General features: G+C 51.8%; 4 protein-coding genes across 13 annotated transcripts; 3 read left to right on the forward strand and 1 right to left on the reverse strand.

Annotated features, from left to right (window-relative positions):
* The first annotated feature begins 1,879 nt into the window (after nucleotides 1-1,879).
* CA14 (carbonic anhydrase 14) lies at nucleotides 1,880-8,361 on the forward strand. 4 transcript variants are annotated; one of them, XM_039246277.1, is made up of 12 exons: nucleotides 1,880-2,415; nucleotides 2,706-2,806; nucleotides 4,802-4,822; nucleotides 5,726-5,905; nucleotides 6,278-6,420; nucleotides 6,653-6,748; nucleotides 6,938-7,004; nucleotides 7,140-7,297; nucleotides 7,408-7,528; nucleotides 7,756-7,776; nucleotides 7,896-7,980; nucleotides 8,098-8,361. In XM_039246277.1, the coding sequence occupies exons 2-12, from the start codon at nucleotides 2,752-2,754 to the stop codon at nucleotides 8,159-8,161; spliced, it is 1,011 nt and encodes a 336-aa protein (XP_039102208.1). In that variant the 5' UTR covers nucleotides 1,880-2,415; nucleotides 2,706-2,751; the 3' UTR covers nucleotides 8,162-8,361. The 4 variants fall into 4 exon arrangements, with proteins under 4 accessions (XP_039102208.1, XP_039102209.1, XP_039102210.1 ...); XM_039246278.1 differs by lacking the exon at nucleotides 4,802-4,822; XM_039246280.1 differs by lacking the exon at nucleotides 1,880-2,415 and having other exon boundaries at nucleotides 2,430-2,806.
* A 508-nt stretch (nucleotides 8,362-8,869) lies between these two features.
* On the reverse strand, nucleotides 8,870-12,492 carry APH1A (aph-1 homolog A, gamma-secretase subunit). The gene is made up of 7 exons (XM_039246281.1): nucleotides 12,148-12,492; nucleotides 11,423-11,593; nucleotides 11,177-11,250; nucleotides 10,815-10,937; nucleotides 10,533-10,660; nucleotides 10,012-10,135; nucleotides 8,870-9,686 (listed from the first exon to the last, which is right to left on the reverse strand). The coding sequence occupies exons 1-7, from the start codon at nucleotides 12,258-12,260 to the stop codon at nucleotides 9,622-9,624; spliced, it is 798 nt and encodes a 265-aa protein (XP_039102212.1). The 5' UTR covers nucleotides 12,261-12,492; the 3' UTR covers nucleotides 8,870-9,621.
* Nucleotides 12,493-14,057: 1,565 nt separating this feature from the next.
* CUNH1orf54 (chromosome unknown C1orf54 homolog) lies at nucleotides 14,058-20,521 on the forward strand. 2 transcript variants are annotated; one of them, XM_039246315.1, is made up of 8 exons: nucleotides 14,058-14,169; nucleotides 14,288-14,376; nucleotides 14,800-14,858; nucleotides 16,071-16,154; nucleotides 17,061-17,119; nucleotides 17,510-17,620; nucleotides 19,600-19,701; nucleotides 20,433-20,521. In XM_039246315.1, exons 3-7 carry the CDS (start codon nucleotides 14,813-14,815, stop codon nucleotides 19,696-19,698), a joined length of 399 nt encoding a protein of 132 aa, XP_039102246.1. In that variant the 5' UTR covers nucleotides 14,058-14,169; nucleotides 14,288-14,376; nucleotides 14,800-14,812; the 3' UTR covers nucleotides 19,699-19,701; nucleotides 20,433-20,521. The 2 variants fall into 2 exon arrangements, with proteins under 2 accessions (XP_039102246.1, XP_039102247.1); XM_039246316.1 differs by having other exon boundaries at nucleotides 14,060-14,169; nucleotides 19,603-19,701.
* Nucleotides 20,522-20,606: 85 nt separating this feature from the next.
* On the forward strand, nucleotides 20,607-26,857 carry CIART (circadian associated repressor of transcription). 6 transcript variants are annotated; one of them, XM_039246312.1, is made up of 7 exons: nucleotides 22,076-22,156; nucleotides 22,694-22,745; nucleotides 22,942-23,113; nucleotides 23,286-23,361; nucleotides 23,609-23,687; nucleotides 23,802-23,916; nucleotides 26,218-26,857. In XM_039246312.1, the coding sequence occupies exons 3-7, from the start codon at nucleotides 23,012-23,014 to the stop codon at nucleotides 26,722-26,724; spliced, it is 879 nt and encodes a 292-aa protein (XP_039102243.1). In that variant the 5' UTR covers nucleotides 22,076-22,156; nucleotides 22,694-22,745; nucleotides 22,942-23,011; the 3' UTR covers nucleotides 26,725-26,857. The 6 variants fall into 6 exon arrangements, with proteins under 6 accessions (XP_039102241.1, XP_039102244.1, XP_039102243.1 ...); XM_039246310.1 differs by lacking the exon at nucleotides 22,076-22,156 and adding an exon at nucleotides 20,607-21,172 and having other exon boundaries at nucleotides 22,694-23,113; XM_039246313.1 differs by lacking the exons at nucleotides 22,076-22,156; nucleotides 22,694-22,745 and adding an exon at nucleotides 20,607-21,172.
* Nucleotides 26,858-27,677: the final 820 nt, after the last annotated feature.

Below are 27,677 nucleotides of genomic sequence, written 5' to 3' on the forward strand. Positions count from 1 at the left end.
TGGTGTGGATTTTGTTTTGTTTTATCTTGTTTTGTTTTAACATAAGGGTCCTCTTGACATTTTCTCCAAATTAGCTTGATGACACCAGAAATACCCATAGTAGAACAAGTATGAATAAAGCAAAATAAAGAGCAAAATAAAGGCAAGTCCCTGGAGGACGGTGTTTGCCAAGAAAACAAGGCCCTTTGTCCATTCGGGAACCTCAGAGAGCCTGGAAAGGCTGCTCACGCAGAAGTCGAGGTGCTGATTTGGGACTAAGACATTTTTGTGAAACAATGTTTATTTCTGTAGGCAAAATCCCAAATCCCACCAGCAGTGAAACACTTCCCTGAAGCAATCACACAGCCATTTTAAATTAAAGATTTAAAAAGTAGGGGCACCTGGGTGGCTCTGTCGGTTAAGTGTCCGACTTCAGCTCAGGGCATGATCTCTCAGTTCATGAGCTCATGAGTTTGTGAGCTCATGAGTTCAAGCCCCGCATCAGCTCACTGCTGTCGGCTCGAGCGTGCTTTGGATTCCCTGTCCCCCCCCCCCCGCCCCTGCTCTGCTTGCGCTTTCTCTCTCTCTCTCTCTCTCAAAATCTCTCCCTCTCAAAATATAAAGATTTTTTTAAATGTTGTTAATTTAAAAATTCATAAGACAACCAGAAGGTGGCGCCTGGGAAGCCTTGGGAGGCTGAATCACGCTGGAAGGGAACTCTGTCCCCACAGAGGTCATTCTGTGCAGGCCTAGTCTTTCCTACTATCCAGTGGACGTCTCTGCTTTTCTTCTTTTTTCCGTTCCGCTATGTTAACTCTCTTGATTCCCAGGAAGCCTAGTTTATACTTTATGCCTTTTATTCTTCTTAGATGAAATGAGTGGGACTTATGGGGAACCTCAAAACGTAAAACGCTCCTGTAAGGGAAAAACAATCCTGAGGCTGATGAGAAAATTAAAAAGGAAATGACATCTGCAAAATGGTTTGGCTTTGCAGCTCAGTCCCAGGGGACAGGAAGGCACGGTGGCTCCTGCCTCAGCAGGCACCGATGGCCCAGCCCATGCATTATTCTGATCATTTGGCTTTCCTCCTGCTCCCTTTTTTAGCTTCTGCTCCCTTTGTTTTGGCTGTTTCTTGCTCCTTGGCAGGAGCGATGAAAGCAGAGGCAGTTCAACTGGGTGCATCGCAGCAGCACCAGGGCTGGTGCCGCCGGTGAAGGGCGTGGAGGAGAAAGGGGTCCGAGTGGAGTGTCTAGCCTGAATTTATCTGTGTGTTTCACAGTCTCTAATGAGGGATTTAGGATGTACATTCCAATCGGGATTTCCAGTCCCGTGGGGAAACAAGCACCAGCCCGCATTCCTGTGACCCGGCGGCCTCTGTCCTCTGCTCCCCCAGCTCCCCTGTGGCAGATTTCACTCAGGCCCGCGAGTCCTGCCTCAGCCCTTTGTTGGGCTGGAGGGAAGACCCTGGGCCCCTCTTTCAACTAGATCACATGGTCTCTCTCTGCTCCCTCCCCTCCCTTTCTCTGGAGTCCGCTTTTTTTTTTTTTTTTTTTTTACGGTGGTAATGATTGTTTCTGAGGTCTCCCCACCTCTCCTCCCGCCCTGGCCTCCCGGCCAGGGGTCAGTGTCCTCTTCAATGACAAAAGCCGCCCTAGATCTGGGCTCCCTGGGGAGGGAGGTGGCTGGGTCGGGCAGTTGGAGCCGCTGTCTCTCCGTGGTGCTGCTGCAGCCCCTCCCCCGCTGGGCACACAAATGGGCTTTATACAGCAAACAAAACCACCCCCCCACCCGGCCACACAGGCACGTGGACCCAGGCCTCACCGTGGGAAGGGGGTGGTGACAGGCGCAGGAGAAAGAGATCGCTCCAAACAAGTTCTCTTGCCTCACTTCTCTTCTTTACTTTCCACAAGCCAGGTTCTAGCCCTGGACCTCCCATCCCCAACCCCCCTGCAGCCCAAGTCCCCAGCTCCTCCTGGTGACCTATCTCCAAACTCTAGCGCCTATCCCGCAGGGGACTGGGGACAGGTCTTCCCACCCTCTGCCACCCAGGGGAGTGGCTCCTCAGAGAAGCCAGATGGGGAATGAGAACCCAGTGTCCTCCTGAGGGGGGCGGGGGCTGGACTGGACCCCCAAGCCCTCCTTCCAAGCCACAGCCCCCTCCGGGGGACACCCATCTGGACGGTGGCCACAAGAGGAGCCGAGGAAGGAAGAGCTCACCCCGGCTGGGCTCCTGAGCCAGGGCCAGGGCTCCCGGGAAGCCTCAGCAGGCTCCAGCCCTGCGCGGGGCCACCCTGCATGCCTAATCGGCTATTTAAGGAGCTGTGCGCCAGCAGCCCCGGCGGCACCCCCTCACCACGTACACCCGTCCAGAGCCACCTTAAAAGCGGGAGGCAATTGTGAAGTCACTGGCCAGCAAGTGCAGTGAAGACTGTGGAGGTAGATTAAAAAAAAGAGGGAGGCGGCGAGAGATTTGTCCTGGGGACCTCAAACCCTGCGGTACCCCTACTGAAAACCAAATCCCCTGGAAGGCCACAGAGACACAGAGAAAGCAAGAGAAAAAGAGAGAAATACATCCAGCTCAGCTCCAAGAAACTCATCTCTCTCTCTTTCTCTGTCCCTCTCCACTTCCCTCTCTCTCCCTTCCTCCCTCCCTCTTCTCCCCTTCTCTCTCTCTCTCCCTCTTTATACCTCTCTCCCTCTCCCCCTCCTTTCTCTGCCAACCCTAGTCCTCTAGTCCCCAAACTCCCAGTACCTGCTTCTTCTGGGGATACCATGTTGTTCTTCACCCTCCTGCTGCAGGTGATTTGGATCCTGGCTGCAGATGGGGGTAGGTACATCTGGATGTCTGTGTGTCCGTGCTGGCGTCCACGTGCCGCCAGGCTCGCTTAATGGGGGGAGGAGGAGGAATGTAAAAGGAAGCCCAAGGGGCTAGAATAATAGACTCGGGGATGGGGGGGGGGAAGGGAGAGGAGTGGAGAGAAGGGCACTTTCCATCTTCCTTCTTTGCGTACAGCCTTGCAGTTCGTGGGGCTTGGGGGAGGGCTGGGGAGCTAGCTGGAGAGCAGGGTGCATACACCCGCTGCGGGAATCTCCTTACAGGCTATAGATTCTCTCCGGAGCTCTCTGCCCCTCTGCCCTAGTCCCAGGCTAGCCCCCCGGCCTCCCTTTATTTCAGAACTCCCCCAATTAGGGAGCCAAGGAGGCAAAGAGTGAAAAGAAAAAGGACTGATGAGGGGGGCATACCTCTACACTTCCTCACTCCCTCGGACCCTGATCCCCAACTATGAACCTCATGGCCAATGCCCCCTCCTGATTCTGTGGGGCGACTGAGTTCCCAGTTTCTCCCTGAAAGCAGTTGCGATAATAGTCAACACCGTTGGGCCCTTTACAGTTTACAAAGGACTTTCAGAAGCTCCCAGGAGATGAGGGCTTTGGGGAGAACAGGCCGAGGTGCTCCCAAGAGTGTCCTCAGCTCCCCTACCCCTCATTTTTGGGTTTGCTATGCCATATGCCTATGCCAGGCCTAGCTCAGTATCCAGGACATAGTAGGTGTGTAATTAAGATCCCTTAGAAGAGCAGGGGTGGAGGGAGTGTCTAGAGAGCAGAGGGGAATGCAGGGAGGAGTGAGGGGCCAGCCAAAAGGAGGGTGGGAAAGTGCATCTGAGGGAAAATTTTAAAAACTAAGGAAAGAGGAAGAAGAGATGAAAAATTAGCAGGTTGAGGATTTGGTGGGAGGGCAAGGCTGTCGGCCCAGCACCGAACCATGGAGTTCAAGTTGTCCGAGTGTCCCCACGAGCTGGTGAGAGGCTGCCTCCAGCCCTCCCTTGGGCTGCTCTTTGAGTTGTCTGAACAAGGGATGGGCCAGAACAAGAGCCCAAGGATGAGATCAAGGTTATCTCAGAAGTCTGAGGAATTCAAGGGAATGAGAGAGAGGGAAAGGAACTGAGAATTTTTCTCCAGAGTTTGAATTTGAAGTAGCTATTTGAATAATGCCCAGAAACCCTGCAGGAAGGTCTTCCCTCTCCCCCTTCAGGGGCCTGGCCCTGGGTGGGGCTGGGCCAGCAGACCCCCCAGCCTTTCAGCAGGAGACAGGATTGCACGAGAGCCCTGGCATGTGACCCAGGCTGGCAGCTCTCTTTTCCGCACACAATGCTTCGTTTTCAGTCTGTCTCTGCCAGCCTGGCTGCCTGTGCCCACCCACTACCCTCCATGTGGCCCGGACCCTGCCCTGACTCGGTCTTCCCTAGCCAACCAGGGATCTAGGGAGCCGAGGCTCCAGGTGATGGGGAAAGTTTCCTTCAGAGCTACCGGGACCAAAGGAAGAACTTGAATGTGACTTCACAGCCAAGGGTCTCAATGTGTGCAAGGCTTCTGAGCAAAATAACGGCCCTTCTCGCCTCTTAGCACTACCCCCTACTATACTCTTTTTTCCCCTCCCCTTGTTCTAGTTGCTTTCCTCCAAGCCCGCTGTCCACACCCTCACCTCACCCCAATCCTCTAGGCGTGGGGGTGGCTTAGCCCTGGCGGGAGAAAGTCAGAGTGGGGCTGGCTGCACATTTGGGTCCAGGTTAATTTTAGGCTCTGGGCTCGATCTACTTATTTCTCCTCCTCCCGTACTCAGCACACACCCTCACAGCCCGGCTGGTGATTTTAAATAGGCCCCCCGACCTTTCCATCGAGGTGTCGGGTTTCAGGGCTTCCTTTGGGATGTGCTCCGGGGAGGAGGGCGGAGAAAGAGTGGGAGGGGTGGAGAGGAGAGGGGAGGGGAGGGGAGAGTGCAGGCCGCCGCCCCGCTGGCAACTCCACTTTCTGTGCCTTGCAGGTCAGCACTGGACCTATGAGGGTGAGAGCCGAGCCTAAAGCCCACCGCTACCCCTTTCACACTGGGACCTCTTCACCTGCCAGGAAGACTTATGCCGAGTTCCCTTTAGCTTCTCAGCCCAGCTCCTCCCCCGGACTCCCAGGCCCTTCGATTTCCGTGTTTGACTCCCGGACCCCGTTGGGACTGTCAGATCCCATACCTCCTGATTCAGCAGAGAGGCCCGTGATGTCTCCAGTCAGTCTGTGGCAATGAGGGGGCTGGAGGGAGAGGGAAACCAGGCAGGGAAAGGAACGCTGAGCTTAGCTGCCCATTTACTTCCTGGCTCTCTTTCTGACCTCATTGATCCTACCTGCATCTGAAATTGGGACAGAGCCTGAGGTCAGGGGTGAGGAAGAGGCTGGCTGGCGGGATAGTTTATGACCTTGGTGGAGGTGGACTCCATTCCTTTGGACTTCTGACTAGTGCCTGGATTCCAGAGTCGATGCAAGGGCCAATGTGAGAGCAAGAAATGAGTTGTGAGAAGTCAGAGGAGGGAATGGTATCCCCAGGCCACTGAGTAGGGGCCCCCACAGAGACTTGCTCTTTCGAGGATCATTTTATTCCCCCAGCCATCCTGTTTCTCCTCCAGTCCCACCTCGCCAGGCACGCAGGCTTTCCATCCATCCATCCCCCTTTCCTCCCATTCCGCTTTCTTGTCCCCCAACTGCAGGTAAGTAAAAGCCACTACCCTCCACCTACCAGGAGACCTGGGGCATCCTCACGGCCTGGGGGTAGGGGAAGCCTGCAGCAGCCTTAAGCCGAGCAGGGACCCTGCCTCACCTAGCCCTGCACAACTGGCTAGGTTGCCTGGGTTGGTGGGGGAAGGTTCCAGAAGAATGGCTGGGGCTTGGAGAGCAGGACAAACGCCCCTGATAATCCCACCAGGCCCACATGGTCAAGACCACTGGCCAGCCTCTTACCCTGAGTGTGGAAGCGACGCCCAGTCCCCCATCAATATCCAGACAGACAGTGTGACCTTTGACCCTGAGTTGCCCACTCTGCAGCCCCATGGATATGACCAGCCTGGCATCGAGCCCTTGGACCTGCACAATAATGGCCACACAGGTAAAAAGCCCAGGCTCCAAGGAGGTGTAAACCCTGGTTCCAATCTTAGGGGTCAGGAGAAAAGATGCATCCTAATTTCCATATTCTTAGAAGACTTCATCTATGAATTTGGAGATGTGAGAATGGGACTGAGGCTCCTATAGCCAAAGGTGGGGCGTGAATGTCTACAATGACGCTCTAAGGATGGATTAGTACCATAGCATGAATTGGATCCCCATTGAAAAAGGGGGAGATATGCTAGAAGCACTGGGCGCTACTCGGGGACAGAGGCAGAAAAGGCTGGCCAAGCCGCCCAAGGAGCAGCGGTGACGCAGCCATGGGGACGTGTCCACATTCCCCCACCAACCCTAACTCGCTCTCTTCTCCTTACAGTGCAACTCTCTCTACCCCCTACCATGCATCTGGAGGGATTTCCCCGAAGATATGTCGCTGCCCAGCTCCACCTGCACTGGGGGGAGACGGGTTCCCTGGGGGGATCCGAGCACCAGATCAACAGTGAAGCCACAGCCGCAGAGGTACCTGGGGAGCAAAGCTTGGGCTGGGACACAGGGACAGGCTCAGTCAGTGCCAGGGACAGGAAGGGTCTGGAAACTGGGAAAAGTCACGCTTGGGGGATAAGGCTGACCTTTGTGGGCAAGTTTTAGGGCATGCTGGAGGTGGTGGTGGTGGTAGCTGCCAAGGTCAAAGCCCTTAGGAAGGGGTCGTGGAGGAACATTAAGTGACCGAATTCCCTTTCCCTTCCCTCAGCTGCACATTGTACATTATGATTCGGATTCCTATGGCAGCTTGAGCGAGGCTGCTCCGATGCCGTGGGGCCTGGCGGTCTTGGGCATCCTCATCGAGGTGAGTGGCCCTTGGGCCCCTCACCCCCCCACCAGAGTCTCTCTCCACTCCCTCTGCACCCCTCAGCCCTACCCTGCCTGTGTCCGTTGCTCTCCCTCCCCAGGCTAGTCAACAACCCACTCTGACCACTTATTCTATATGTGAACGTCTTACTCCCGACATGGACTCATTCCAAACTCTCCCTTTTAGGTGGGAGAGACAAAGAATCCAGCTTATGAACACATTCTGAGTCACCTGCATGAAATTAGGAACAAAGGTGAGCCTGTGAGATTAGACAAGGCCAGAGAGGCCTGGGAGGACAGTGACCTAGGCGCTAGGGGGGGTTCACCTCTGGGAGCCCCGTGTGGGGGGACAGTGAGGGAAAGAGGAGTGCTAGCCTGTTCTCCTCCAGATCAGAAGACCTCAGTGCCTCCCTTCAACGTGGCAGAGCTGCTCCCCCCGCAGCTGGACCAGTTCTTCCGCTACAACGGCTCACTCACCACCCCTCCCTGCTATCAGAGTGTGCTCTGGACCGTCTTCAACCGAAAGGCTCAGATTTCCATGGAACAGGTGAGTGGGGAAGAGGTGAGGCAGCAGAGATGCAACGGTCACCTCAGACCCTTTCCCAGTCCCCAAAGTGAGGGATGCTTCTCCCCTAATCCCATTCTTCTGCTCCTCAGCTGGAAGAGCTTCAGGAGACATTGTTCTCCACAGAAGAGGAGCCCTCGAAGCTCCTGGTGCGGAACTACCGAGCCCCCCAGCCTCTCAATCAGCGAACAGTCTTTGCTTCTTTCATCCAAGGTGAATGTACAGGGCTTGGAAAAGGAGACGAGAAGCTGGGGGGCTCCGTGGCAGGAGCTAGGAAGCCCCTGGGAAGAAAAGGCAGGCTAGGCGGGGAGGGGTTTCTAGGACTTGCTTGAACTGGGATCACCCTACCGAGTGCCAGGTGCCGGATGTAGAGGCAGGGTGTGCCCCCAGCTGCGATGGGGGGCTCAAGTCCCACTGACCCAAGTCTCCTTCCCTTACAGTGGGATCCCTGTACAGCACAGGTAAGATGGCCTAGCCCGGGTATGAAAAGATGGGAGGGTGCTCCGCCATGAGGGAGGGAAGGCTCAGCACCCATGTTAGTCCTCGAATGAATGACACTCGCCATCTTCCCCTCTCCCAGGCGAAATGCTGAGTCTAGGAGTGGGAATCCTGGTGGGCTGTCTCTGCCTTCTGCTGGCTGTTTATTTCATCGCTAGGAAGATTCGGTGAGGTCCTCCTTCCCGTCCCTTCGGTGCTTTTTCTACTGAAAAGCACTCGAGTCCACCTCTGATCTGTTTCACCTAGCACACTAGTCATTGCCATGAACTATTCCCGCCTTCCAGGAAGAAGAGGCTGGGAAACCGGAAGAGCGTGGTCTTCACCTCAGCGCGAACCACAGAGGCATAGACTCCCTCTCGGACGTGGTGGATGCCTTTCCCTCCTGCCAGCCAAGGAGCTTCTAAGATGAGGTGCAGGGACTGGCCAGAAAATACTGTAGAAGTAGTGGGCAGACACCTCTCCTTCCTCCGGACAGGCTCTCATTCAAAGACTAATAGTAGAGCCTTTGGACTCTCAAAACATGATCAGGACCATTCTCATGTCGCCAATGCAGAGGGCGAATTGTGTTTATTAGCAGGGGAAGCTGGGGGTGCGCCCCAAGGTCCTCCATTCCCTTGCTTTTATGTCCCTTTCCCTACATGGAGTGCAGGGCATCCCCTTAGGAAAACGAGTTGCTGCTGTTGGGGTTATATTTTTTTGTTCAATATATCTGGAAATTAAAGTTTCTAACCCCACCTCTGGCCTTACCTTTGGGGCTCTTGAGAGTGGAGGAGGAGTTCCTTAATTCCTCAGGTGGCAGATGTGTGCAAAGGACCGGGGGAAAGCAGCATGGCTGAATAACTCTTTTTAACCCCAGTCCTGCGAAGGAAGATCCACTTCTGGAAAATGCTTAACCCAAAGTTTGTGACCTCTGAGACCCAGATTTTTACCCTTGTACCCAAGCCATGCTGGAGGGGACGAGACGTTCCCAGGTCTGGAAAGAGGTTGGGTACGAGACGTCGGAGGGCAGAAGTCTCAAATAGCATGTCATCCCCTCCTTTCAAAGCCACGTTCCCCCACAATTATAAAGTCCTTTTTATTAGTCAAAATCACAATCACCTTGATTAAAAGGATGGGATGTGCCATCCTCAGCAGAAAATGATACAGTTTATAGAAAACCTTCCCGCCCCACGCCCTCCACACCCCAATTAAAAACTAGAAAAAAATCTGCCCTCCTTCCCTGTGACGTCATGGTAGCCTGACTTCTCCAGTGGCATTGCCACTCTGGAGGGGGCCAGCGCACCGCAGCACCCTCCACTTCACCTTGGGGAGGGGAGGGTTGCTGGTGGTCCAGGAGGTCCAAACATTAGTTCCAGTAATACCAGTTTCCCAAACATGCACTTCCTTCCTTTCCCCCCCAAGGCCTGTGACCAGAGGGAAAGGGAGATAGATATAAGCCCAGCCATGAAGAGTATTTGAGGAGAGAAAATATACGTCCGAGGAGGTTAGAATAATTCCAACTCCTCCTCCCGCCCCACTCAAAAAAAAAAAAAAAAAAAGGGAAAGGCAGTTTGGGGGTCTTTATCACACCCAACATGGTTCCCCTCAGACCTGAGAAAAAGACCAAGACGCCCAGTCTGGGGAGGCGGTACTGGGAAGCTTCGAGCTCATCTACCCTTGAGCCTCTGCTAATCTCATCTCCGCAGCAGCCGCTAAGCTTAGGTCCCTTTTCTTGGCAACCTGCACTGTCCACAACTGGAGATGGAGAAATACAGGCCGAGGAGATCAGGAGGGCACCCCAGGCCTAGGGGTCCCCCCCCCAGGTGCCCTCAGTCCTCGGGTGGGATGCGCAGGGCAGAATACACCATCACCCGACTGTCCTCCTGCCGTCGGCCTGCAGAGGGGAAGGGGGGTGAGTCTTGCGCAGGGTGAGAGCAGAGCACTGACACACGGGGCGTCCTGGACAACAAGGGGGTCCCCAGATGGTGGGGATAAGTGCAGATTCAAACCCGCCAGTCAGTGACTGGCCGAACCCAGGCGGCTCCTGGTAACGCCTAGAGGCTAAAGGTCATGAGTGGACAAAGCGAAACCCTGAAGGTGGTGGGACAGACCGGCGAGGAGGAGACAGAGGATGGTGGGCAATGGACCCGGGCTAGGGCTGGGCTCAGTCATGGGCAGTGGGATCTGTCGGGCGCTCGGTCCAGGTAGTCAGTCCTTACACGAGAGGCTGCGCTGGACACTCCGGAGGGACCCTCCGGCCGTGATGAAGGCCCAGAGCCCCATGCAGACGGTGACCGCATAGACAGGCAGCAGGCTGGCCTCATACCAGGGGTTCAAGAATGTCTAGGGGTGGGGAGGAGAGTAGGAATGAGTTTAGCTTCTCCCTCTGCCTAATCCCCACATTCTCTACATGCCTTTGACCCAAACCTCCCGCCAGGTGGCCCTCTCCAATCCCCTGGTCCTTCCCTTGGGGCACCAGTGTGGTGCTGTCCAGAGGACTTTTGATGGGCTCCCTCAGAGGTTTCCGCCTTCCTGCTCACCTCAGGCCATTTGTATTACAGTGGGACTAATCCGTTCAAACTCCCAGAGGATCCCCAGGGCAGGTGAGAGACTTCTAAACACTTACCTTTCTGCCTCCTCCCTAGATGTGTTTTAAAACGGTAAGAAGTGAGCATGGAGCTCCCTCCATCCCGCTCCCCATTAAATTTTTGTTCTTACTTGGCCCCTGGCCCCAACTCACCAGTCCTGATGTCAGTAGGTGACTCCCAACCACCAGGCCCAAAGCCCAGTACCGTCTCCTCTCGCAGGCATCGAAGAACACAACCCCCCAGAAGGTGTGCAGGAGGATAATGGCTGCCGTCAGAAAGGCTGCAGGGAGGGAGATGGGGGCTGAGCTCCATCCCTCACCTCCTCCTGGCCTCCTGAGATGCTGAGCCAAAGAAGTCTCGCACGGAGGGCCAATAACTCAGATCAGGGCCAGGGATGGACGGGGCATGAGGGCGAGACAGAAAGCAGAACTTACCTGAAGTCAGGAAGTAATAGGGTGAATCTCCATGGATCCCAACCACACCTGGCCCAAGTGCATCAGCCAAAATATTGATAACAGAGAAGACACCACTGATGATACCGAAGGAAAGACCAGAAACTGGGGGGAAGGAGGGGCTCATCAATGTCAGAGATCACCACGCCCTGATCACCAGTGATCTTGCCCCATTCCCAGGTACAGTTCCCCCGCACCTACTCTCCCTCCAGCCCACCTCTCCTTGGAAGTCAGGTATGAAGGAAAAGCAGCAGCCCCTTAGAACACGTAGATGTTTTTGACTTCCGTGGCGGAGGGGGGGGGGGTGTCCAACTCCCTCCTCCAGCCCCTCTCCCTTGGCTCACCATAGGCCATCTGACGGATGGAGATGGGTGATCTTCCGTCCTCACTCAGCGATGCTAACCCCTCATCTGCCTTCCTGGGGTGGGGGGGTGGGGTGGGGTAGGGGAAACATGAGGAGGGGCAGGAATGCTCCTTTCCCTCTGACGTCCTCCCTTGGCGTCTCCTCCAAACCACCACCCAGGGGCTGCCCCACTTCTCATAGCGCAATCCTCTGCCCTTCTCCCCTCTGGACCATCCCCTCTTCTTACTTAAGCAGCTTGTAGTAGGCAAAGCGGAACACCTCCTGTAGAAGGACAGAGACCGCAGCACCAAAAATCAGGAGGCCATACTGGAGCCGGGCATCTGACCTGTCGGTCACATGGACCAAGATGAACCAGACCACAGAGGCCAAGAGCAGGGAGACCAGCCAGAAAAATGCCCTAAGGAAAGACAAGGGCAATCAGAAAGGCCAGGGTAGGGAGAGCCAGAGAAATCAAGGAGGCAACCAATCAAGGCTGCAGCACGTTAAGTGGAAGTTAGACTTCCGGATGGTCTGGAAGACTGGGAGGAGACGGGGTAGGTGTCTCCACCCAGAGAGTCTTGCAGGGATCCGGACGCAGGGGAAGGGATAGAAATCTGACTAGTGAGTCTTCAGAGCGATGAGAGCCAGAATGTACGCGCACAGTAGTAGGGAGAGGTATCCATTCCTGGATCCTCCTTTAGGCCGGCGGAGGTCAGCACACCCCCCTCACGAGTCTTGGCCTTGGGCCTTCTCTGACGTCGCCGGGAGGAGTATAGGAGGAATCTGTGCGATGCCTGGAAGGCGGAAACCAACTGCGGGAAAGGGCAGATCCTCCAGACCCCCGACTCGACCCTTTCCAATCTTCACCTCCGACTTGCTCCCCCAACTCAGGCTCCCAAGCTCGCCCAGCCCCTTCCGGATCTCTCTCTCTCTCTCTGGCGCCCTCCCGCGTCTTCTCGACCCCCTACTCACCCCGCCACCAAGATGATGACGCGAAGAGGGTCCCCAGCCACAGTGATCAAGAAAAGCGCAAAGGCCGGGCCGAAAGCGACGAAAGTGCATCCGAAAAACACTGCGGCCCCCATGGCTGGGCAGCTGGGGGCGGGGTGGAGGCCTGGCCAAGAGGGGTGGATGGGGGGAGCACGTCAGCTAAGGAGTCGGCTTGGGGTGGCGACGCGACCCCGTGAGGGGCGCGGTGCAATGTCACCCCCGGACCCCAGGGAAGGGGAGGGGGGACACCGAAACCCCTGGTACAGGTCCGCGCGACTTCCTCTACGGAAGCCGAGGAGGTAACAAACCCCGGCCGCAGCCCCATGGCCACCTCCCATCCAATTCCCACTCCCCGAAAGCCAATGGAGACTCGGCGGGGGCGGAGCTGCGGGGGCGGGGACGATGCCGCACGGCCTGCTGGGAGTTGTAGTCCTCCTGCCCTACTAAGCCTCTGACTTCGGTCCTGGGAGTGGCTCAAGCAGGTCTAAGGAGGAGTGGGCCGGGACTGGCCCGGGTTCCTGGGTCCCATTGGACCTTGGCTGCGGCTTCCTTTCGTTATTTTGTGGGGAAGGGTGGTAGCGATTCTGCGTCTTCTCGAAGAGCTGCAGAGCGGGGGGAGGGGAAGATCCTGTTGGAACCTAAAGGACAAATACAAAGAAAGCACAGGATAGAGGGTGCAGAGAGATAGGGACGGGTATTGTTCTTACTTGAATAAGAGGAAATGGCCTTGAGCTACTGCCTAAGAGATGAAGGTTAGACTTAAAAGTAAGAGCTCTTTGAACAGACGAGTATAGGAAGCATGCAATTCAGTGAGTATACAGCTAACGAAGCTTTCCTGTGTAATGACCAGAGAGTAGGAGAGAAGAGGAGCCTGGAGAGCAATGTTAGGAAGGAGGTCAGATGGGATTCGGTGTTAAGATTCGGAGTTAAGACTGTTTGCCAAAAGCAATTCGAGCTATGGGGTTGAAGGAAAACAACAAGCACCCTCGTCCCCCCCCCCCCCCCAGGTCACACAGTTCCTTTTAGGTCATACTTCCTCTATTTATTTTCTGAAAATGAACCTCTGTGGTGTCTTTTCCTCAGGCCAGGGGAAGGAACAGGGGTTGTGTGTTTTAGAGTGAAAGAAAATTGGAGAAGAAGGTGTTTTAACCTCGTTTGCTATGGGGGTAGAGTCAGTTAGGGAGGCTGGTTAGACAATAGAGTACCAGGATGGGAAAGTGAGGGAATCTGGAGTACTGTTTTTGAGAGACTGATCAAAGTCTAAAAAAGCAACTATAGAAATTGTTCAAAGAGAATCAGGCTTCCTTTCCTCCCTGGAAGTGATGTATGGCTTCATGCATATGGGTACATCCACAGAAGCCTTTTACATTTTTTTCCAGGAAATTCTAGAAAGGAGCTGAAGGGATAGATGGTATAGATTTACATGGAAAATCACCATCACCAAGCAAATCCTCCCCCGCAAAAGGTTGAGATTGGTGGAAACATCCTGGCCAGGGCTCAAAACTCCAGCGTGTCTTGCTTCTAAGGCTAGCAGGCCGTTTTGGGAAGAGATAGGCATAAGAGAGCTCTTCTCATCTCTCCTTTGAGCTATTGTCACAGCATCTTCTGAGTGCTAAGAGCAAACACCAAACCCCTCTTGTCCACAGGTGGTTCCACACAGACTTTCATAGTGCGTGGCTCGTGGTAGATGTTGAATAGATATTTATTAACTTCCTTTCCAAAAACATAACTATTCTTATTCCCTTGCCAATGAACTCTGAATTGTCTATCAGACCGGGCCTAGCATATATCTTACTAAATGCTTCTGGGTTGAACTGAATGAAAATGGGAAACATAAAAGCAGAGAGAAGGGCAAGACGAACTCTATCCCTGTGGACTAGAACGAAGGTCACATACCAAGTGACTGAAAGTCGGAGAAGGGGGGTGGCACCTATTTGAGGAAAGAGGCTGTTTCCTTCCTTCTTCCATCCTGTACCCAGAAAGTGGAGAAAGAGATGAATTGAGGTCAGTACTTACCACAGAGGAAATAACTGGCCATGGCTGGGAGATTTTTATCAGAAGTAATGCAGCAGGTGCTTTGAGTATTGGACAACGATGTTAGTATTGCTCTTGTATTTCATAGCCCAAGACAAGCAGAAGAGAGGACATTTTTCTGTCTAGAAAGAGTGCTCATCGGTTCTTCTGAATATTTTGACTGTGAAGAAAGAGATTGTGAGTAAGCCTGGACTCTTGATAGCGATGGGAAGTTAGGAACCGTGAGGGGGAGGGTGAGCTTTTTGTGAGGACTGGGAGGGAGTCGTCTTCTTCAAAGGGGAAGCCCCTGCATAGGCTGGGGTTTTTGGTGTTGGTCTGGCCTTTTGTTTGCTTGCTTGCTTTGGCGGTGGCAGCGAGAGTCCTGAATGGGTCTCATCTAGGGCCGGGGAAGCTCAGTGAACGTGTTCGCATCAAAACCCACTTTGCCTCTGTCTTAATCTGCACAGCTCTCTGGCTGACCGGTTGCTGTCAATGACCTAGACAGTCAGCAACTGGGCGGGGAATTTGACTCCCTCGGGGAAAAGAGTTGCAGCAGCTTTGGAGGCGGGCTAAGTTTGGTGAGAAACGCTGTAATTTCCTTTTTTACTTTCACGGCAACAGTCCAGAATCCAGAATGGATGTCCTCTTCGTAGCCATCCTGGCTGTGCCGCTCATCCTGGGTAAGTTCACTTTCTCTCCTGGAGCTTATGGGCCAGTTCTGCTATCATCAGTGGGGTGGGAGAAGAGAAAAATGAGGAGAGGGGGAGAGGCGCAACGTAATAGGAGCAATGACACTCATTTGTGCCAGGGTCCGATGTTGGGGCAGGGGTGGAGGGTGGGATCTGGAAAGTAGAGCCAGAAGAGGGGGAGGAAAACAGAGTCCTTTCAGAAAAGAGACGGCTGGTGCAGATGTAGCCCTTGTCACTGGGAGTCCCTAACAAGAGACACCTCGGCTGTCCATCATAGCAGAGTTGAGCAAGATGGGGAGTGCTACGGTGAGGCTGGAGGAGAGAGGTGGGCTCTTGGAAGGTGGGGTGACCTGAGACTAGTGAGAGAAGCCAGCATGTTTCCTTCCCAGAGGGTTGGAGAAAAACCCTTGTATTGGTGAGGACACAGAGGTAGGGGGTGGCCTTCAGAGTAATGGACAACTCGCTTCCCTCAGGGACAGGCTCCCAAAAGTAGCTGGGCTTCTTCCCTCCTTTGTTCCCAGTCGGCCAGGTACTCTCATTGTTTCCTTTTCCTCCAGATTTGTGTGTCATCGCCTGGGGTTCAGGGAGAGCATTCAAGGAGCTTAGGGAAGTGTTTAGTAGGAAGCCTGGAGTCCTTGATGTAATCATGTCAAAGCCACATATTTTTAGTCCTGGGAAGGAAGAAAAACTAATGTAGATGGGTCATTTAGTCCAGCTGACTCATTTGAAAAAAGCGATGTTAAGCGACTTCTTCAGGGCTATTCTGCTATTCTGCAGTGAATCCGGAACTAAAAGCCTAAAGATGTATGTCTCTGTTCTGTGTGAGACACTGAGGAGAGGAGGTCTCTCACAGATATAAGATGGTCTGAAGAGTACTGGAGAAGAGATTTGGAGTTCTTCAGGTTTCTGGTATCTCCGCTTCCTTTTTTAGCTTTAGTTCGTATTTTGGGTTTACAGAAAGTGAAGGGACCCATTTCCTTTCTAGGAGTTTCTGAATTGAAAGGGCACGGAGTACAGACCCCATCACAGATATGGAGCCCCAAAAACTGAGAAGGGTTTAGAGGTACGTGGGCCGTGAGATAGTAGGACCTTGGAGGGGAGGCAGAAAGAAAAGACATTGAGAGAGCGGAGATCAACTTCAGGTGTCCTTCTTTTACTAAGGAGTTCGAGATGCCCCTTGACCTCTAGTCCTTGTCCCCATAGGACAAGAATATGAGGATGAAGAAGGACTGGAAGAAGACGATTATTATCAGGTGGTCTATTATTATACAGTCACTCCCAATTATGGTGAGTATGTGTAAGTCCCTGACCCCCCAGCAGGATGGATGGAGGTTTTGGGGATACTTACTTCTGAGACTTTGCCTTTCTCTTTGGAATCGGAGCAACTAGGTCAGAGAAATTTGGCTGTGAGCAAAGGCCTTATCAAGGCTTATGATGTTTTTTTTCAAACTGGTGATTTTCAGTTCTTTGGAAACTGGTTGAAACAATTTGAAGATTTTCAAATTTGTAAAGTATTAAAAAAAATTTTTTTTAATGTCTATTCATTTTTGAGAGAAAGAGAAAGACAGTGTGACTGGGGGAGGGGCAGAGAGAGAGAGACAGAATCTGAAGCAGGCTCCAGGCTCTGAGCTGTCTGCACAGAGCTGATGTGGGGCTCCAGCCCACAGATGGCAAGATCATGATCTGAGCCGAAGTCGGATGCTTAACCAACTGAGCCACCCAACCCGCCTTTCAGATTTGTAAATTATTTTATTTTTTTATTTTAATTTTTTTATTTTTTACAATTTAAAAAAATTTTTAATGTTTATTTATTTTTGACACACACACACACACACACACACACACACACAGAATGTGAAGCAGGCTCCAGGCTCCGCGCTGTCAGCACAGAGCCCAAAGCAGGGCTTGAATCCATGAACTGTGAGATCATGACCTGAGCCGAAGTTGGACACTTAACCGACTGAGCCACCCAGGCGCCCCCTCAGATTTATAAATTATTTTAGAAACCAGATTGAAAATATAAATTCAGACACATTCACATTTTTAACATTAGCGTTCGTTAGAATTAGCTCACACCAGTAAATTTTACAACTTGAGCAACTTGAAATGTTCTGAGCAATTTCTTCATCTTTCCGTTTCTAGACCTATTGCTACCTTTTTCCTTTGTCACTACTGCTTTTTTCTCCTCCCCAGATGACTTTGGTGCAAATTTCACTGTGGATTACTCCATATTTGAATCAGAGGACAGGCTGGTGAGTGATCTCTACATCTAAGGAGGGTCAGAATAGGTAACAGTTAAAAGAAACTAGGCAATGTGGAAGTGTAAATGATTACCACAACTAAAAATGAATAAGGAAAATGAAACTAGGCCCCAACGCAGATTTGTCAACCACAGGTGGGGGGAATAAAGCCAGAACTCAGTGGGTTTGCCGAGACATTGAGAGGGAGGGGCAGTCCTTGAGTCAAGGGAACTGGCCAATGGAATGGGTACATATCCCATGCAAACATAAAGTGTGGAGGATCCCTGGGCTGAAGTCCTGGGCACTGGGCGTGCAGGAGAGACGGACTCTAAATAGAGAATCTGTGAGGATGTTGGATGGAGGCAATGATAACTCTGTGTTTCTTGATCCTACGGAGGGCAGAACAGGTTGGATCAGGAGGGAAGGGAAGAAGCGGAAACTACCATTAGTCACGGAACAGAACGCACAGACCATCAGAAGCCTGAAACACTGAAACCAATGACAGTGGTACCAGTGAGTGGACCGGGGATGGTGGGGTGGGAGGGGAGGGTATGAGGCGTCTCTTAACCTGGGACAGATCCCAGGGCTGGAGACATAGAGCACAGGGAGGGCTGGAATAACAGGCTTCCAGGGAAGGAGGAACCAAATAACTAGTACACCAATGCACGTGTCCAGCTCAGGCTGGCCAGCACACTTTTCACGGGCATTTAATACTCACCTTGTATTCAGAAAACCAGGAAGATGTGGTGCAGTTAAATTTTAGCTCAGTGGTACTTGATGTGTATGTAATCTATGACCAAAGCTGTGAAGGATGCCGATGCTGATGATGGAACAGAAATCTATGCTGTTGCTATTGCCCTGCAAGTGTTTATAAAACTCAAGGTTACACTTGCAAAACATTTAGCACAAACTGAAAATGTTTGGAACAATGTTAAATTACATATACATTTGAGAGCCTAGGCCAATTTGAGGCAGGTGTTTTTAGGCAGTGGAAGGCCAGGCATCAGTATACACTGGAGTTGCCTGGACGACTTTTAGGAGGTGACTATCCTTCAGATACAATTTGAAGGATAGGTGAGCTTTTGACTGGTGGTTACATTATGAAAGTATGGGTGAGTGGGTGAGGGGATGGAACCACCATCCGTGTTTAGTGGGTAGGGTATGATCGGAGGAGAAGGTATATGGGAAGGTACAGTGGGAAATTAAGGGAAAAAATTTTTAATTTACACCAAGGCTAATATTTGCTTGGAAATTTCACCAAGGCAAGGGCAAGATAGGGCTGATTTACAGCAGAATTGGAAGTGGCAGGCTGAGGTTTGGAATTACAAGCAATGGGGAGCCTAGTAAGTTCTTTGGTATGGTAAAGATACAGGGAAAGTGGCATGGTAGAAAAACTATTTATCTGGTTGTACGCAGGATGCAATGGAGTGGGGAGAAATGCCCGAGACTTGCATCATTTCAGAAACAATCCATTAGAGGCTTGGACTAGGGAAGTAGCATTTTGAACGGAGAGGAGAAAAATAAGAAGTATTTTGAAGAAAGTGCCTTGCTTGCGTGATAATTTCACATGAGCAGTAAATGAGGAGAGTATTGAAGTAACTTCTAAGTTTTGAATACGGGTGTCTGCGAACATGGCTGACCAAAATGGGACCTGTGGAAGGTCAGAGTGGTTTAGGACTGAAGTTATAAATTCGGTATTGGCCAAGGTGAATTTATGGTGACAGCCCTATGCGGGTGTCCTAAAGGTAGCTGAACTAGGTCAGGGCTACAGTCCTAAGTGTAAAGTCACAGTTACGGAAGTAGGTGAGCTCAACAGAGCTAGGACCCAGAAAACCAAAAGGCTGATGAATGTGCCTGTAGCTAGTAGAAAGAGGACAAGGACTCCACCGAGAAAATGTAGAATTGATCAGAGAGTCAGATAGCCAAGTTTGTATTGTAGAATGTAGAAGGTAAAATTTAATATAATCAATAAAAAGCTACCAAGAGGCCAAAGAAAAGGAGGTCATTGGAAATCCCAAAGAAAGAAGTTGTCATTGAGCAGTTACGCCAAAGTTAGGTTTTTGTGGATTTAGAGAGGGGGTACATTGTGCAGAAGGAGAGGGAGGGTAGAGACCAATCGTTTGAGGAATCTGGTAATGAAAAAAGAGAAGCAACAGCTAGAAAGGGCAACAGGACCAAAGTGTGGCCTGAGTATAATTGACCACATGAGTCAGTGGGAGTCCGTAGGGATGGAAATGTCATGCGCATAACCTAAAAGACACGCATTCCAGTATTGAGTTGAACCTCCCTGGAATGGTCAGGAGGCTGAAAGGCACAGAGCAAAGGACTCCTTAGAGTTATGGGGAGGGGAGATGGATCTTTCCGTAAGCTCAGAGGAAAGGAAGGCAGAGGTTGGTGGAAAGAGACGGCTGTCCTTTGGGGGGGGGGAGGGGAGGGGGAGGGGAGGAAGGATGACACTGGTCCACCTTGCGGGGGAAATGTCTGTATTTTAGCAGAGTCCAGACCTGAATGATGCGGCATCCAGTCTGCAGAGTCCTGCTCCCCTCCTCCTGTCCTGGGCCCTCGTTCAGGGGGGGATGTATTTCATGTAGAAGGTGAGAGTGCAGCCGTTGGCCTTGGGGGAGTCAGCGAACTAATTTCTTACCGGTATCTCTGGCCAGTGTTTCCGGCCTGGTCAGTTCTCAGCTGCTTAAAAGGAAGAGGGTTCTCCTTTAGAAAAATCTTACCTAATTTTAAAGAGGTTTAGGAGATGGTGAGGCAGAGACTTTTCAGACAGGAGTCATTACTTTTTCTGAAGTGGGAGGACTTCAAGGACCTTCTACAGCAGAAGCAGACGAAATAAAGGAAAAAAGCCTCTCCAGATTTCCAGTCTGTCTTGAGGAATCAAAGGTGGTTCCAGCCTGGAGGTGGTTTAAGCTATGGCAGCTGCCAGAGGGCATAATGGGAGGGGCCTTATAACCTGGCAGAGTCCAGAGGCAAAGTTCAGAGGCTGTAGGGGTGGCGGTTGGTTCCCTAGGGGGCAGATGGTGGAGACAAGGAGGAGGGAAGAGAGGCCTGTACTGTAGGAAAGGAATTTAACATTGGGATTCCAAATAACTATGGGGGGGAGCGGGGGAGGATGTGTGTGAAGAGATTTAGCAGAGTAAGGGGTGAGGAGGGGAGGGGGAAACATCTTCCAGAAGATGTCATGGGAGAAATCTAGCTCAGAATCTGAAATATGGGGAGTTTTCATAGAGGTGGGGGGTCCGGAGGGGCTTCCTGAGCCCCCTGAGCCTGGTGTTTTTCCCTTTCTTTGCCTTTTTTTTTTTTTTTTTTTTTTTTTTAGGAAAAAGAAGGCTGCTACAAATCTTTGGATGGGGATTTGGGAAGAGGAAATTGGAAGATAAATAAATGAAATAATCTGGTTACTCTCTACTCCCTGAGAGGCTCTGTTCTAAACTCAACACTGAAGAGAGCACCAGGATAGGGGGGTAGGAAGGGTAGATTAGAAAGGGTTGGTTAGGTGGCAGTAGAATTAGAGGGAATAATTAGGACGGTGACTAAACCTGACATTTTGTGAAGAGTGGAGAAGAGCAGCAACAGACAATTCCGTCTAATTCTTTTATTACACACGGTTTTGAGACTGTGTTTGGGAAAAGAGAGTTGAGGTTTATGTAGAATACTTTCTCCTTTTTGTAAAATAAGCACATTGTTAAACATATGTAAAATATTAAAAACTACTTAGAATAGATTTTTAAAATTCACACCCTCCTCCACTTACACCCCCCACCCCCCACAGTGTGCCTTTTCCAGTGCGTAATTAGGGCAGGCAGGGACATATTTTAATTCTTTCTCGATCCTCGAGCCCCTAATCAGAACTGGGCTGCCCCCTTGCGGTCTCTCCGGGTGTCTCCGCTTCAATCAGCAAACAGTCCCAGAGCCCCTGTCCCCTTCTCCGCACTGTACTTTCAGGGCTACGGGGGGCAGCGAACAGCCCGTTCCGGACTCCGTGAATTCCAGACTTCCCACCCTCCCTCCTTCCAAGCCTTTCGACTCTCCTCCAGGGAACAAATAAAGGCGATGAAGGTATCCTCTCGGAAACCAGGGACCTACCCACACTCCGCTCTCTACGTTAGGAAACACAATTCAGGGCGCAGGGCCGGAGGAGCCTATAGACAGCCGAGCTCGGCTTTGACCTCTACAGTCGTGGCTGACCGGCATCTGAGCCGGTAACGTGCGTGGCGGGTTACGTAAGGAAAGGGCCGGAGGAGCCGCCCCAGTGGGAGTGTGGGAGAGGACGCGGTGTTCTCGGCGGCAGTCCCCACCCTCCTCAACCCCCAGGGCAGGAGGCACCCAACTTGTAGTCGAAGGAGGCGGGGAGGGGGAACCAGAGACCGGAGAGTCACGAGGGCCGCGCGGCCGAGAGGGGGCGAGGATACACAGTAGGGACAGCCGTCTTCTCACACACGTTGCACACCCAAGTCGCTGCTGGCTTCCACGTGCTGCCCTCGTGAGCGGAGGCGCTCGAACGGGAGAGGAGATAAGGGCCGGGGTGGGGGGTGGGGTGGGGGTTGTCGGCTACCGAGGAGGCGCCCGGAGTCCCACGTCCCAAGACGCGCGCCCCGCGTCACACGACCAGTGTGTGCACTCCAACCACACGCCTCCTGCCCACCACCATCCTATTTAAGACCACGGGCTCCGCCCTTTTCCACTCTTCTTCCACCCTCCTCCTCTCCTCCTCACCGGGTCCGGGTCGAGCCGCATGTAGGGGCGGAGCACGGAACCCTTCTCTCGTAGCCAATCGGCACCTAACTGGGTCTCTATTGGCCGAGCCCCTTGTAGGCTCTAGCGAATGGGATGTGAAAGTCAGGAACGAGAGTCACGTGCTGCCGGCTAGACAGCCAATGAGGGGGTGAGGTCTGTGTACGCAGGGGTAAGGCACGTGCCCAGCCGCACGTGTCCGGGAGGGGGAAGGGGCGGGACCCAGTGGGAGAGAGGCGGAGGTGGGTAGCCGGGCGTGACAGAGTTGGGGAAGCCAGAGGCAGCCTGGGCAGAGCCGACCCGACGCAGGTGAGGAGGTTTGGAGGACGGAAGCTGTCCGCGCGGGAGGGTCACACCCCGGGGGAGTAGGTTTAGGGAGCGAAAGCAGAATTTGGTGTCGGGAGGGATGACATCACGTGGCCGGCGCGATCGTAGAGGGTTCTGGTGCAGGGATCCCGATGGGAAAGATTGGAAAGAGGCGGGAGGTGGTTACACGGCGGCTTGCCGGTAGCCCTTGCTGTGGGCTTAGGCTGGGAGCGGACCTGGCGAACACCTGTTCGCGGTGGGGAGGGGGAAGGTGTCAAGTCAGGTAATTTACTCTTAACGGAAGGAGGGAAGAACAGTCTGTGTCAGACTAAGAGGTGCTCTGCGGAGGTCCTGGGGGCAGTCCAGGTATTTCACTGGGGGGCAGGCGGAGGAGCTGACCCTTTCTGTCGGCTCTGAGACAGGTAACACAGGGGAGGAGAGAAGTGTTATCGTCTCATGCAGTACATCCCAGTCTCCCAGGCCACTCCCTAATTTTCAGGTTATGGTGACATGCTCCCTCGCTTTGCCCTTCGGTTGCAGGTCCCGATCTCTGGGTACTCCGGGAGCTGCTCTCCAGCCCCTGCTTCGGAACGTATGGATTCTCCGTCTAGCGTTTCTTCCTGTTCTTCCTATTCTCTATCTTCCTCTTTTTCCACCTCCCCAGTGAACAGTGACTTTGGTCTCCCCTCCGATAGTGAGGAGGAGGACAAGGGGGCCCGTGGCCCCAGGCCAGACACTGTTGGGCAGAGGGGAGGCTCTCGGCCCCGACCTGGTCCTATCCGCTGCAGGCACCGGCCCAAGGTTTCTGGCAACCAACGTACAACATCTCGCCAGGAACAGCGGGGCTCGGCCTCTCCTATGGCAGGATCTGGGGTCAAAAGATCAAGAGATGGCGAATTACAGACGACTGTAAACATCCAGGGTTGTGTCACAGAAGGAGACCTGCTTTTTGCGCAGAAGGTAGGAAAGAGGAGGGGAAAGGACACAATGCTGGAATGGCTTAGCACCCAGATGGTTGTAAGCACCCTGTGAAGACAGTACAGGTTCCCAGATCTGGATTTGGGGGGGAGGGGACAGCACTGGTATGGGCAGGTCCCAGCCCTCCCACAGCCTCTGTCCTGTTTGCCTGCAGTGTGAAGAGCTCCAAGGTTTCATCCGCCCTCTCACAGACCTCCTGAATGGGCTGAAGATGGGTCGATTTGAGAGAGGTAATTATTTGAGGAGTTGGAATTATTTGAGCTGGTTCTTTTTTCTCTCTGACTCTCAATGTTTTAAATGTGTATTTCTATTGAATCTTTGTGTTTAAAGCTTTAGTTCTTTGTAAGTTATTCCTTTTGTGCTTCCGTGATTTAATTTCATTAGGTGAATCTCTTTTAACCGTGTTCTGGCCTTCTGTCACCTGACTTAAGTTCTTGCACCTGAGCCCTTTGTGTCTGTCTTTCTCCGTGGCCCTAGGACTGAGCAGTTTCCAGCAGAGTGTGGCAATGGACAGGATCCAGCGTATTGTGGGCGTTTTGCAGAAGCCACAGATGGGGTGAGTCCCCCCTGGTGTTTTCCTCAGTATTTCATGAAAAAGGAGCTCTCTACAGTCCTGTCTTGTTGCCTTGTTCACACCTGATGGCTTCTTAAGTACACGTCTTTCTCACAGGGAGCGTTACCTAGGAACCTTGCTCCAGGTGGAAGGGATGTTGAGGACTTGGTTTCCTCACATAACGGCTCAGAGGTCATCACTCAGAGGTAGTGGCCGACATGCGCGGACCAGGGTAAGAACTTGTCAGCCTGAGGGAGAGGTGGGGCGATGAGAAAATGAAATGAACCTGCAGAAATGGGTTCCTTCAGTTTTCTAAGTCATTTCTCTTTGCCATTAAGTTTCTTTTCACGGGAGGGAATGCCTCACCTTCCTTCGTTATTTGATCCTTATACGGTTTTTGTTCTATTTTGTTTGTGTCACTACAAAGAATTCCATGAATAGGCACCTAGGTAGCTTGGTCAGTTAAGCGTCTGACTGTTGGTCTCACCTCAGATCATGATCTCAGGGTCATGAGCTTGAGCCCTGTATGGGGCTCCATGCTGGACGTGGAGCCTACTTTAAAAAAAAAAAAAGAGAGAACTCCATGAAGTTTAATCTTATTCCTTATGTTGCAGCTTCTCTGCTTTCTGCATGGATACAGAAGACTTTTTAAAATACTTTTTAAAAAATGTTCATCTATTTTTGAGAAAGAGCACGTGTGCACACATGTGGGAGAAGGGCGGCCGTGGGACTTCCATCGAGGCAGTGTTGGATAGATTCTTAGACTTAGTGTAGAAGTGACCTATTTTTTTTTAAGTTTTAATTAATTTATTTTTGGGAGAAAGAGAGAGAAAGCGCGGGTGCACGCTTTGGGGAGGGGCAGGCTTCACACTGTCAGCGCAGAGCCCTACGCAGGGCTCAATCTCACAGAGCCATGAGACTGAGACAGAGCCATGAGACCTGAGCTGAAATCAAGTTAGCCACTTAACCAGCAGAGCTCCCTGGGCGTGCCTGGAAGTGACCTATTTTTTGTGCTTTCAAACAACAGTGTGTTTATGGGGTACTCAAATGATGGGAAGGGGAAAGTCTCCTATACATAGTGGACAGTCCTTGTTTTTAATCAACCACAATTACTATTGTTGTGGGAATAGCTCACTTAAAAATAAGCAGAGGGGGCCCTGAGTAGCTCAGTAAGCTAAGCCTCCAGCTTAGGTCATGATCTCACCGTTTGTGAGATGGAGCCCCAAGTCAGGCTCTGTGCTGACAGCGTGGAGCCTCCTTGGGATTCTCTCTTTTCCTCTCTCTGTTCCTCCCCTGCTTGCGTATGCGCGCGCACTCTCTCTCTCCTCTCTCAAGATTAAAAAAAAAAAAGGGACGCCTGGGTGGTTTAGTCGGTTAAGCGTCCGACTTTCACTTAGGCCATGATCTTGCGGTTCGTGGGTTTGGGCCCCGCGTCGGGCTCTGTGCTGACTGCCGGCTCAGAGCCTGGAGCCTGTTTCGGTCTGTGACTCCCTCTCTCTCTGACCCTCCCCTGCTCATGCTGTCTCTCTCTCTCTCTCTTAGAAATAAATAAAAACATTAAAAAAAAGAAAAGATTAAAAAAATTAAAAAGATAAGCTGAATTCTTACCTGCATATTTTTAAACAATTTATTAAAGTTTATTCATTTATTTAGAGAGAGTGAGAACATGAGTGGGATAGGACCAGAGAGAGAGGAAGAGAGAACTCCAAGAGGCCTCCACACTATCAGTGCAGAGGCAGACGCAAGGCTCGAACTCACGAACTATGAGATCATGACCTGAGCCAAGATTGAGAGTCAGACATTTGGGGTGCCTGGGTGGCTCAGTCGTTGAAGCTTCTGACTTCAGCTCAGGTCATGGTCTCACAGTTTGTGTTTGTGAGTGCCGCATGTTGAGTTCCTTTCAAGTGCAACGTCAGGCTCTCTGCTGACAGCTCCGAGCTGGGAGCCTCCTTCAGATCCTGGATCCCCCTCTTTCCCTCTCTTTCCCAACTCACACTCTGTTTCTCTCTCTCTCAAAAATAGAATAAACTTAAAAAAAAATTTTTTTTTTAAAAGAGTCAGATACTTAGCCAACTGAGCCACCTAGGTGCCCCATTGCCTGCATATCAATTTACATTTCTTAAGCAATTCAACCAAGGGAAATTAAAGTTTTAAATATACAAATTGGGAAATGATGATTCCAATTAAAAATAGACTTGAAAAATAAGTTCTAAAGTGAATTATTTTACAAATAGTGAGACCTTAGGGGAACTGTTTTGTTTTGCCCGCCTGGATGTCCTGTGTTTGATACAGCATGTGGTACCTAACAGACTTTTGAGTATTTGTCAAGTAAGTTGCGAGTATAATTAGGTTACTAAAACTTTTACTTAATCGTGGCCTGTCAGGAAACGATCTGTTGCCTAAAACAAGGTATGTTTGCCTTGCAGCTCAAGGCCCCAAGGAAAGAAAAGTTGTAGGCAACCAAGTGGAGTTAATCTGAAAGCTCTCTCACATATTTCTTTTTCTCGTGTCCTCCCCCCACCCCCTGCCCTAGCATTTTCCAAGCCACCACAATTATCCCGCTCCTTCCTCTCCGGCACCTCCCACGGGAAAGATGGACAAGACCCAGTTGGGCCATCTAGTGTTGAAATCAAAGCAGCCTTGGCACCTCCCGGCGTGGCCAGCCATGCACCTCACTTGGACCCACACCACTCCGATTTGCAACCCGCCCCTTGGCTCCCCAGGTAGCCTTTCCCTTAGCCACAGGCCTTTAGGCACCGGAGCCAGCATCGGGGTCCTACTCGTTGGACACCTTGTCGTCACGCCAGCCACTCCAGTTCTGCCTACTACAGCGTCTCCTGTCGTCCCTGGTGATCCCAAGAAACTCCCTGGAGAGGGACCTCATTGCCACAGTTTGCCAGTAACTCTGCTGTCAGACCAGAGCCGTACCCCATCCCATCCTGGTCTCCCCGCCGTGGCCAGAGCCATGACCGTGGGGCCTCTCGCACAGATGAGAAGCCATCCTTCAGGTGCTCCCGATGGCCATTCTCTCAGTCCCTAATCCAGGACTTGAGACTGTGGTTTCTAATTTGTGTAAATATAGGTCTCTCTCATATATATTTTTACTTCTAATGTGTGCATTTGTGTTGAGGGAAGAGAAAACCTTTTTGATTAAAGACATTTTATACTTAAAACAGTTTGTTGATTGGAGGAAATTTAAACCTTCTGCCTCAAATACCAGTATTTATTCTCTCAGCAGCAGGAAAGACCAGGGATGGAAATGTTTGCGAAAAGCGAAAAGCTCGTTAGAAGTCTGAATGGGGTGAGGGAGGTCCGGTGGGGAACAAAAGGGACCCTGCTGCTGGCTTCCTAGGGACCAGCCTTGGGACAGTTACACAGTTCAGAATCGGGCTTGTGTTTTCATTTAATCTCAGAGACTAGTTTGTTTTGTTCGTGTCTCTCACTTTTGAAATCTTCCAGCTGGCCTGGACCAGCAGGTTCTTCTGCTCTGGGATAGCTCTTTGCTTTGACGGGAACTATTGATGCTTGGGGATAAATGCACACATAATCTACTACTGCCTGAGGAGGGACACACAAGCCAGAACAGCCACTGTGGTTGCTAGTTTTGAAGAGGAAGGGGTGCCCTAGAACCATCAGAATGGTGAGTCCACTCAGACACAGGCCCCATCCTTGTTCCAAAGGCTGCAGCCGCTAAACGTATGCGAGACTCAGAAAAGCTGCCCAGGATTATCGGGAGGCCAGAATGAAGGCAGTAAGTGTGTCTACATCTACCCTTTCTCTGTGCCACTCTCACTCCTTTGTCCCAGTGACCACCAAAACCGTGTCTTCTCCCCTCCTAAGCCTTGGAAGTGCCTCAGACACCTCGGTCGTCTTCATTATTCATACTGGCTCCTTAGCATGTTTCTCACAGCTGGTTATCCACCTTTCCCCCATTTCTCAAGTCGTCTGCTATCAGGGAAGAACTGTCTCTTGACTTGAGTTCAGAAAGTGTGC

Source organism: Hyaena hyaena, unplaced genomic scaffold, assembly GCF_003009895.1.
Source record: "Hyaena hyaena isolate Hyena2069 unplaced genomic scaffold, ASM300989v1 scaffold_284, whole genome shotgun sequence".
In the NCBI taxonomy this organism is placed as follows: domain Eukaryota; kingdom Metazoa; phylum Chordata; class Mammalia; order Carnivora; family Hyaenidae; genus Hyaena; species Hyaena hyaena.